The 11,621-nt window shown below is 46.0% G+C and overlaps 1 protein-coding gene across 1 annotated transcript; it reads right to left on the reverse strand.

The window, feature by feature from the left end:
• Nucleotides 1-579: 579 nt before the first annotated feature.
• Nucleotides 580-4,459, reverse strand: LOC127307522 (GDSL esterase/lipase At4g26790). Its single transcript, XM_051338242.2, has 2 exons — nucleotides 3,989-4,459; nucleotides 580-1,388 (listed from the first exon to the last, which is right to left on the reverse strand). Exons 1-2 carry the CDS (start codon nucleotides 4,391-4,393, stop codon nucleotides 696-698), a joined length of 1,098 nt encoding a protein of 365 aa, XP_051194202.1. The 5' UTR covers nucleotides 4,394-4,459; the 3' UTR covers nucleotides 580-695.
• Between the last annotated feature and the right edge of the window lie 7,162 nt (nucleotides 4,460-11,621).

Below are 11,621 nucleotides of genomic sequence, written 5' to 3' on the forward strand. Positions count from 1 at the left end.
AAGTATCATGTTACTCTGAGCGAGCAAGCTGCACCATATGACAGAGAGGGTCCTCTTGCACAACCTAATCACCAGGTGCCAGCATCGTGGATTTCGTTCATTGCTATGCGCCAGGAGATTCGAGACTCCGCAATGCATCAACGGCTGCAGGATGATCTGGTGGAGCACATATGGAGGCTTCGAGGCAACACCAACTAGTTTCCATTTGATTTGTTTCAAAACTTGTTAAATTATTTGCTTGCTTTGTTGAACTGTAACGTTTATTTATAAAAATAAGCAAAATATTAGTCAAAATTTGTCAAATACGCCGAATTGTGAGTTTATTTGTAAAAATAAAGCCAAAAACACCGATCTTCGAGCGTCTACTTGGGAGGACCGCTAGAAGTTTGGCGCTGCTCACGCCAAACTTTCGTCTAATTCAACGCTATTTAGCGCCGAATTGACCGTGGGGAGCGCCAACGGCTCTTAGAAACATGGCACGAGAGGGATTGTGATGTCGTGTTTCGTCCAATACCACTGAAAGCGTCCCACATGATCTATTCTCCCGAAAGTAGAGTAGTATGTCTTTGAAATAGGAACTGAACTGAAAGTAATTGCTCAGTAAAATAATTTCTTTCTCGATTGGTTGTGTTCACGATATAATTTGCTCACGTTTTGCTCCACAAAATAATCATTGGATCGAATTTTAAAAAAAATCATAGGACGCCTTGCTGGTAGCAATCGTTGAGGGTGTTGTTGGCCATGATCCGGTTGATCTTCTGCGTGGGGTGGAAGGCGTCCCAGAAGAGGAACTTATCGGCGTCGTCGCACGTCAGCGGCGCCTGGTCGTTGCACATGAACCCCATCTCGAACATCCCCGTCGCGCAGCACCCTTCCTCCACGTTCTCCAGCCCGAACTTGCCCGGGTTGGTGATGAAGTCGAGCATGGCGTCGTAGACGGGGATGTAGGCGAGCTTGAGGGTAGGGAGCTTGGCGCGGAGGCCGCGCACCATGGCATCCAGCTTCGCGTTGTACTCCCTGGCCACCCGGTTGTACTCCTCGATGCAGCCGCCGCGGCCGCGGAGCAAGCTGGTGGTGCGCTCCAGCGGGAGGCAGCCGATGGGGGAGAGGCCCGCGAAGGTGACGCGGCGCGCGCCGAGGCGGTGGATCTCCGAGAGGAAGCGGCGCGCGCCGTCGACGATGAAGTCAGAGAACTCGGCCACCGTGTACTGCAGGAACCGGCCGGTGCCGAGCATGTAGTAGTTCTCGAGGAAGTCGTTGGTGCCGATGCTGACGACGTGGAGCGCGCCGCGGACGATGGCGCGGGCGCGCGCGGCGCCGGCGTAGGCGCGCAGCCGGACCTGGTACTCCTTGTAGTACTCCACCTCCTTCCACAGCGGAATCACTGACTAATAGGACGTGTTTGTCAGTAAATTGCACGCATGCAGGCTTGCACTTTGGAGTAAAGCAACTCAGCAGACGAATTCTGTTCCCGCATTCGTTTTCCTTGCTCAAACTGAACGAATTTTGACAGTTAGTAGACCCAAAATTACAATAATCGGATTCTGGACCATTGTCAGACTCTAATTACTACTAGAAACTTCGAAAAGAGTCATTGACTCCTGAGCTCAGCAATCCCTTCTTTAAAGTTTTTTAATATCATATTCATAAGGTTAAAGAAAATTCAAAAAAAATTTAACATTGTCATAGTCTAATACTACTAGAAACTTTGAAAAAGTGTCTTTGACTCCCGAGTTCAGCAATCCCTTCGTTTTTAAAATTTAAAAATCATATTCATAAGTTTTACAAAAGTCTAAAAAATTGAAGATATTCTATTATGTGATATCCTATAGGCATGTAAAATTGTAAAACTTTTGTAAATTTTTACATAATAGAATATCTTCAATTTTCAGATATCCTATAGGCATGTAAAATTGCAATGCAAAATTCTTCGTATTGTGGTCTTCATAAAAATAAAAAATCTGAAAAAAAGTTGAAGATTTGAAAATACACATAGTTAGTTCACATGTTTGTCATTTTTTATAGCTCAGAATACAAAGTATATGAAATTGATATTGATATTTTGCACATTTGTGAGATAAATTATTGGCTACATCCAAATTTTTTGCAGGATAACTAGTAGCCGGAAGTCAAAAATCACCACCATAGAACCTTTCTGTTCTATGAGATGTCAAACACTATCAAGATTTGCTCTCTTGCTCAGTTGCTCCAACTGAACTGATTTGTTTCATGGCTTGGTCTAACAATATTAGACACATGTGGTACGTCATTCAGCACAGAGAATTGAAAATTGGGTAACTTTTTTGTTCTTAATTAATTATGGAAAAGTCAAACATTTTATCTCAGTTTTTTTAATAAATATGAATAAAAATGTAAAAATAAATGAAAGGATATTAAAAGGGCAATCAAAGTTTGGGAAAACCATAATTTTTCTATTCCTGTAAAGTTACTTAACATCTTATTTATTTTAAAAAATAATAATAAACAGAAATGTTTTATGGAATTTGATTATTCTTTCGTTCCAATTTCACTCTTAACGTTCCTTACTTCCAATATTTTTTCTAGAATATTCATGATTCTTCTAGGTTGCATTTTTTCTCTTCTAGAAGAAGTGTTTCTAAAATATCCTCATTTTTTATGCAATTTTGTCCTTAGTCTTATGTTTTAAAATATGTCTTACCTACCAGTTTATGAGATCAGTTGAGTTTCATTTTCCCCCATGTTTTAGAATTTTCTGTTTTCACTTGAATTACATTTAAAGTTTTTGCGGGTATTTGTGTTGACTGGTCTACATGCCTGCTTCTGAATATTCTAAAACGGTATGGTGAAAAACATTTTCACCGGGGAAAATGCTAAGAAATTTGAGTGTTAAGGATCACAAATTTGTGGTATGAGAGGTAAGAGGACCAATTTATACTTGACTGCCTAGGGACCAAACTTTAATTTGTCAATAGTTACGGTATTAAAAGTAATATCTTCCCATCATCCGTGTGCATGATTAACAGAGTACAATGATCCTTAACATGGTACAGTGATCAATTTGGATGATTTTATATAAAGGATAATTTGGCATAGGTGAACAGCGGCAATGGCGGCTGATGGTTAATGTCCCACATGCTGCAGCGGTGGATGATGGCCGATGGCCCGATGGACCCTTGTGCTTTGGAAATTGTACTAGTACTAATCACAAAGTTAACTGGAAGTTTAAGACAGTCTCAAGCAACTGTGCATGCTAATAAAGGCGGGAATGATGAAGGCATCAGTGGATGGTCTGGAGAAAAATAATTGCCAAGGTCCTCTGCAGTGATGCAGATGGCTTGTGCTGACTTGCGCATGCAGGCTAGCGATCAGTCAGTGGTCACCGCCGCCGCGTCGTCCCTGTGCATGCATGCATGCATTGGCGCTAGCTGAGAAATTGTGCCGAGCACATTGCCGGCAACCACGTACAAATCGATCGGAGAAAAGAACTTGGGTCCAGCAGTGTCTAGAGTCTACTAGATTCTAGAGCTTCCCTACTAGTACTACTGTATTAAAACGCCGGCTAGGTGGTTGAACGATGAAGAAAATGGCTATCAAGAATTGACATCTCCATTGTTGAGAAACGTCATGTATACTCCAGCAGGTAACCACCAACCAGAGCTGCCGAGAGGGAGAAACCACCATATGCCCGTGATCCTTAAACCGCCGCGAAACGACAGTTGACGAGGGTACACTGCGTCACTACGACAGCAGCAGTGTAGCAGGCCAGCAGGCGCCTGCTAGCTACTACTTTCTCACCGACCTCCGTGCAGCGCAACTAATGGCCTCCCGCTAACTAATCGCCTAGCTAGCACGGCGCCAATGCGCAGGCGCACGTACGAATACGGCTATACGTATGCGCGCGGCGCTAGATCAGTCTCGCATTTCGACAAAATTCAACCGAAAATCTCAAAAGATTATCGGTGCCGACCAGCACGATCACAGCAATTGGGGGGCGTCGAGCGCTTACCAGGACGCCGGCGGTGGCGTTGTCGACGCCGGTGCCGGCGGAGGCGAAGCAGACGCCGCGCGCGAAGTCCGCGATGCCGTAGGCGGGGTCGAGGTAGGCCGGGACGAGCGGCGGCAGGCCCAGCGCCTCGGAGATGAAGTCCGGCGGGAGGCGCCCGTTGCCGAACCGGCCCGTGGCGCGGGCGCCGCCAGGCATGTCGCGGCCGTAGGGCGGGAAGTTGGACCGCAGCGTCGTGCCGATCTGGTTGTTGTTGCCCGTGTCCACCGTCGAGTCACCGAACACGATCACCGCCGGCACACGCGGCGCCGACGCCGACGCTGCCGCGCTGCTGCCGATGCTGAGCGCCAGCGTTGCCAGAAGCAGCCACAGCGCGGCTTCGGGCAGCTGGGAATGGCCGGACGCCATGGCAGGCAGAGGAGACGCCGGAGAGTGGTTAGTATACGAATTACGAAAGCAGGAGTGATGTGGGGGAGCGGCGTGTCATCGTAATAAATATAGGCGTGATGCGAGAATTATCACTGGGATCCAGGGACTGTAGCGACAGCATGGCGTGCAGGGTCAGCACCAGTGTCTACTGTAGTTTGTCATCGTCGTTCATACTCGCTCCTTCCCAAAATCCTTTGCATATAATTACTTTATCAAAATTAAAATCTGTAAAATTTAACTATGTGCAGAAAACAATTATATCAATCCTCTTAATATCTATAATGCATACATACATATTTTATGGTGGTTTCTTTCACTTTTTTTTAACTTAAATCAGAGGCCACCGGCCATGGCTAGTCGACCGTATTATTTTTTCATTCACTATTCATATTTTGTAGCTAGCGCATCTCTCAAACTGTGTCCGGGAAAAAAATTGTCAAATCAAGTGTTTAGGAATGTCATAAGGGAATATCGCTTTTGAAAGATGTTCGTTTCCCACCGCACCTGGACGTCCCCAAACGATGCTCCAAAACATTTTAATAGCACTAAAATAAAAGTTCTCATTTAAATCTGATTATATTTTGCAATTTTGAAAGAGAACGGCTAGTTGATCTACCTGGCCTACTCGCCGTCCTTCGAGGCGCTCGATAGCCCCACCCCGGCGTCGCCTCGCTCCTTCTTCCGCTCTCGAAGCTGTCGCATCCTCGGGAGCTCCACGAAAAGAGCTCGCCGTTCCGTCGGGTCCTCGACGAGCCGCTGCCACTCGTCCTCGAAGAGGCGGCGTCCTGCCTCCTCTATTGACGCCCGTTGGATGGAGATGTCGATGGCGCGGCGCCGCTGCTTCTCATTGGCTTTCTCGGGGGCACAAGCGTCCTCCTCAGTCCTCTTCAGCGACTTGAAGGACACAAGGATTGCTCTCTGCTCCGCTGTATTATCCTCTGGGTCAGGCCAATCGCCTTCCACACGTTGAGGTCATCGTCGTTGTCTGCCTCCTCCTCCATGGCCACCACCTCCTGCCGCTTCCACTGGTCCCCGTCGAACGCCGTGTGGGTCGCCTCCTCCTCCGCCTCCCAGTATGCGCCAGCCGTGAAGTGCGCATTCAGCGCCGCGAGCTCCGGGTCCTCCTCGAGGACATGGCCGTCCTTGAAAACAAGTCGAACTTAAGAACTTCAGGGTTGTGGGCCCGGGGAGGTGGAGGTGGATGGCCGCCGCCGGTACAGCTCAACATTGCGTAGGTGTTGGCTAGGCGATGATGCATATATTCATGTAGGTAGAGGGAAGGCTTGCCGGCGGATGTGGTGTCGATAGCGAGCTGAGGCGGCCTTTGATGGCGGCACGGGAAGAAGCGGGAACAAAGAGCGAGAGGAGATGGCGAAGGCACGGGAAGATGCGCGAAAGGCACCAGCAGCGACACCTGGAGGATGTGCAACATCGACGGGACGTCTTGCCTGCCCCGCCTTGGAAATCGTCGTCACCATTAAGGCAAAGCTGCAACGCTTCAGTTCCTGTCATTGACAAGGTGGGCCCGCTGATAAGTGTAGAGCACACCGTTGGGGAACCCCAAGAGGAAGGTATGATGAGTACAATAGCAAGTTTTCCCTTAGTAAGAAACCAAAGTTGAATCGACCAGTAGGAGAAAGAAATGACATCTGAAGGTGTCGCTAGCTGACTTTTGGCAGGGCGCACTACTGGCATCAGCAACAACGTGGAACCTGCACACAACACAACCAAAATAGTTTTCCCCAACTTACAGTGAGGTTGTCAATCTCACCGGTTTTGCTGAAAATAAAGGATTAACCGTATAGTGTGGAAAGAGATGTTTGTTTGCGGTGAAATTAAAGAGAACAGTGCTTGGAGTAAGTAAACAAAACATATGTTCACAGTAGATGATTTTATCAGTGTAAAAGAAAGGACCGGGGTCCACAGTTCACTAGAGATGGCTCTCCATAAAGATAAATAACATGTTAGGTGAACAAATTACAGTTGGGCAATTGATAGAATAAAGACCATACATGACAAGATGATTACTATGAGATTCATTTGTGCATTACAACATAATACATAGAACGTAATCTAACTGTGTCTATGACTAATAATCCACCTTCTGGTTATCGTCCGCACCCCTTTTAGTATTAAGTTGCAAGCAACAGATTATCGCATTAAGCAAAGTGTGTAAAGTAAATAATAGAATTATCCTTAGACAAAACATTGTTGTTTTCTCCCTAGTAGCAACAACACATCTACAATCTTAGAATTTATTGTCACTCTTCCAGATTACTAGAGGCATGAACCCGCTATCGAGCATAAATACTCCCTCTTGAAGTCACAAGCACATACTTGGCCAGAGCATCTACTAGCAACGGAGAGCATGCAAGATCACAAATAACATATGACAAGTATATACTCAATCTCAACCATAGTATTCAATATTAATCGGATCCCAGCAAACACAACATGTAGCATTACATAAATATGATCTTGATCATGATAGGCAGCTCACAAGATCTAAACATGAAGCATAAATTGGAGAAGACAACCATCTAGCTACTGCTATGGACCCGTAGTCCAGAGATGAAGTACACACGCATCACTTCGGAGGCGCGCATGGCAATGTAGAGGCCTCCGGTGATGACCTCCCTCTCCGGCAGGGTGCCGGGAAGAGCTTCAGAACCCTCCCGAGCTAGGGTCAGCGATGGCGGCCGCGATGGAACTTTTCGTGGATGGAGGCTCGAGTATTTAGGTTTTTCCCGAACAGGTGAATAAATAGGCGGAAGGATGAGGTCGGTGGGTGCCCGAGGGGCCCACACCACCCCTAGGCGCGGCCAGGGGTGGCCCGCGCCTAGGGCGGGTGTGGCCGCCTCCTAGAACATCTTCATCTCTCCTCCCAACTCCGTCTTCGTTGCAGTAAAATAGGAACTTCGGCTTTTGTTTCGTCCAATTCCGAGAATATTTCCTGTACAACTTTTCTAAAATACAAAATAGCAGAAAACATAGAACTGACACTGTGGCATCTTGTCAATAGGTTAGTCCCATGAAATGCATAAAAGTGCAACGAAGTGTAAACAAAACATATAGAATTGGAGTAAAACAAGCATGAAGCATCAAAAATTATAGATACGTTTGCAACGTATCACCCGCCAGTCACAGCGTCGCTTTCAGTTGCGTCAAGCGCACCCGCATCATCTCTTGTGTGGTAGGGATGGGCTCGGGGTGCCGACGCCGTATTGGGCCATGTTGGACCGAAAAGGGTTTTGGGGTGCGCGGCTAGAAGCGATCAAACATCCGACGCGCCCCAAATCCCTTTGAGGGAAGCTTTGAGGGACGCAATTGGATGCTCTTAACAACACACAATTTCTTGGGACATATGGCCATCTGCAACACCCTCCGCATAGCGGACCGAGGGTCCGGATGCGGCGGCCCAAGGACACGAAATTGGTTGTGGTCCAGATGCGGGTGCTAGCGGCCCCAATGTCCCCCTCCCCACAATTCCGTAGATCGAGCCGCCCACGCTCGCTTTTAACAGATTATAATGGCGGCCGTGGTTGTTAACCAAAGATTAGCCGGCGCGCGCGGAAACAACCACAACCTTCGCTCCTGCGCCATCGCTTTCCCACCCAGACGGTCACGCTATTAAATATGCTCGTCGGGGACTTGGGCATAGCTACATATATAGAACCATGGCGCTCCGTTCACCCCCCGCACCAGCTCACCACGTGGGCCCACATAAGCGAGGCCACCCTCCAGATGTACCCAACAAGCCCTGCAATGAGCGGCGACGATGACAAGTGGGGGACTTGGGAGGAAGAAGACCCTCTTTGTGTCCCCACCACGGTGGAGCAGCTCGTCCTCCTCGAGTCCTTCCCGAGCGTGGGAGCGCGTTCTCAGAGGACACGAGGAGCCCATCGACGCTGCCATCATCGAGATCTGCTTCCGTTTAGTGGGCTTAGAGGAGCGTGGCCGCGAGTTCATGGTGGAAGAGCGGCGGATGTGGTACGGGATGAAGCAAAGGGGTGTTGTTGACTCGCCTCCTTCACCCCGGACAGACGAGGTCCCGCACCGATGGTTCTCGCATGCTTCTTCTCGGCCGGCTTCTTCTCCACGGGTCCGGGCACCACCCCTGCGCCAGGCGCCACATTGCACATCATTAGTGACTTTCCATTGTCTTCTTTTCCGAAGATCCCTTGTATTCAAATAGTCACTAAGTAAAAGCAATACAAACATTTTAGTTCTCACAATTAATTTGTATATAAGTGGGAGTAAGTAGTCGTATATAAGTGGGTTTGGAAGAGTAGACGCATTAATCACTGCCACACAATTAATGCGTCTACTCTTCCAAACCCATTTATATATGACTAGTCTACGGGAAGACTAGGAAGGGCGCATGTACTAAATTATACTCCCCGTTCTTTAATATAAGGTGTATAGTTTTTTGAGAAATAATTTTAAAATGTATGGTTTATTACGTTGTAGCACTCATCTGGACTATTATTGTTTACGGATTTGATTGCATTTTCTTACCTAATGCAAACTCCTCTATTTTTTCACGTCATCTAGTGATGAATAATCTCGCTCAAAACTTGTGAAGCTTTCCCTCCAAATACGTTCTTTAATTTTCGTGCCAAAAATTATGTATACACTATATATTTAGGAATAGATGAAGTAAAACGTAGATGCAAAATAATCACCATTCTTCCATCTACTTTTCTACTCATCGTCATTTCCATCTATGTTCAGCTGTAATCCATCCAGCCAAGATGAGATGATCATAAGCTCATCATATGCTCTAGTATATCGGATTCAATAGACAGAGCTTCTCCTTGCCCGACTCCCCTCTTGCACATGAATTGTTTACCTGGCACACCATTTACTTGTCCATCTTCTTCGAAGATGACATCGTCGAGCCCTGCTCCGGTGCTCCCCCCTAAACGAAGTTGAACGGTCATAGTTTTTTTCTATGTTGGGTCCGCCAAAACTCATATCCATCCCATGTATACCCATATGTATTGATACGGTATGTGTACCTCCCGTAAAAAAGAGAGGCCACATGACCAGTTAACGATCTCATCCGTCTAAGTACCGCCCCACGTCGTACAAAAATGAGGTACAACACAACGCGGCCCATACGGACCTCTACAGGGGAAGATCTCCACCATTGTTGTGTTTGATGCGTCCAGAATTTTTCCAGGGGAGGAGCACCGAAGCAGAAGTGGACATCGTCAGAATCATCCTCCTTGAGTGTTAGTTTTGCTAACATGGCTGCAGCATCCTCCTGGTTCACTATAGTTACGAGGCAGAGGCCTCACTCACTTTCCCTGTCTCCATCGATCGATGAAGAACCACCAACAATGAAGCCGATATCAGAAAACATTGCAAACAATCTAATTTAAAAGCCTAACTAGCAAAACCGAACATCCGGTCCATGGCCGGGCCGGAGTACAAGTGTAAAAAAACTCCCCCTTGATCATCCCAGGACTCACCGTTGGTAATTACAAAAGGGATCAGGCGCGAAGGCTTCATAAGTCTCCAACGTATCTATAATTTCTTATGTTTCATGCTAGTTTTATGATAATACCTACATGTTTTATTCATACTTTATATCATTTTTATGCATTTTCCGGTACTAACCTATTAACAAGATGCCGAAGCGTCAGTTCCTGTTTTCTACTGTTTTTGGTTTCAGAAATCCTACACAAGAAATATTCTCGGATTGGACGAAACAAAAGCCCACGGCCCTATTTTCCACGGAGTGTTCCAGAACATGAAAGAAGAGTCGGAGACGGCCAGCAGGGGGGGCCACCCCACGTTGGCGCCGGAATCCCTGATGTTGCGCCGCACTTCACTCCTTCACCAACAACCTTCACGTGGCCTTCATCTCCTACTGGTTCGATAACCTCTGTTTCTTACTGAGGGAAAACTCGCTGCTGTACGCATCATACCTTCCTCTTGGGGTTCCCAACGGACGTGTGCTTTACCGTCACAAGCAGCTACTTTGCTGGCACCGTCACCGGGGAGGAATCAACACTCCATCACCGTCACGTGCCATCAAACACTTTTCTGGCGCCGTTGCCGGGGAGATCAAGACACGCTGCAAGGGAGTCTCTCACACCCAATCTCTTTACTTTGTTTATTGTCTTGCTTTATTTTATTTTCTGTCTTGTTTGCTTTCATTATATCAAAAACACAAAAAACCAGTTACTCGCATTTACTTTATCGGTTTACCCTTGTTTATTTCACCATGCTTCTCCCTAAGTTCACTTTGAAAGATATATCGGTAGGGAGTGGGTCTATCATTGGAAGAGATAATATAGAAGAATTTTTCAATCATGTTAGTAAGGTTTTGAAGATTTTGAAGATAGATCCTTGGTAGAACTTGCTCCTAATTATGAAATTGCTACTGCCTCTTTAGTGCACATGTTGGAAGCTAGATTTGTCAATCTTAATCCTATAATGCAACATATGTTCCTTACACTCCGTGATAGGGAAGAAGGAGAGAAGAAAGATTTTGTTTTAGAAACCCTTCTTAAAGAATTTGATGATGTAGCTAGAGAAGCTAGAAAAGTCTTTATTCAACATAAGATGCTTGGCTTTTATATCAATGTTGCAAATACCCTTGAAAGGATGGAAAAAGATAGGCTAAAGTACACTAATGAAGCCAATTGTGAGGGGGAGACTAAAGTACCAATACCTTATAAGCTCATAGGAATGCATGAGGCACTAGAAAAGAATTTTAATTGGATTGTTCCTGAAAATTTATTTGAGGAGGATAGTAAGCCTAAAAGTAATGAAAGAGGAGCCTCTGAAACTTACATAGATAAAATACAATGCATCGTTGAGAAAACTCCCAACTCTGATAATGATGTTTCTTCTCCCGATGTTACTTGATTTTCACTTTCTGCGCCTAGCTGGAAGGCGTTAAAGAAAAGCGCTTATGGGAGACAACCCATTATTTTATTTCTGCAATTTTTGTTTTATATTTGAGTCCAGGTGCTTGTTACTACTGTAGCAATACCTTTCTATCTTTACTTTATTGCATTGTTGTGCCAAGTAACGTCTTTGATAGAAAGTTGATACTAGATTTTGATTTCTGCGCAGAAACAGATTTTTAGCTGTCACGAATTTAAGTTGTTCTCTCATAGGAAAATCGTAAAATGTTGAAAAAAATCGTGAGTAATCCTCAGATATGTACGCAACTTTCATTCAATTTGAG

Source organism: Lolium perenne, chromosome 6 (genome assembly GCF_019359855.2).
Source record: "Lolium perenne isolate Kyuss_39 chromosome 6, Kyuss_2.0, whole genome shotgun sequence".
NCBI lineage: Eukaryota > Viridiplantae > Streptophyta > Magnoliopsida > Poales > Poaceae > Lolium > Lolium perenne.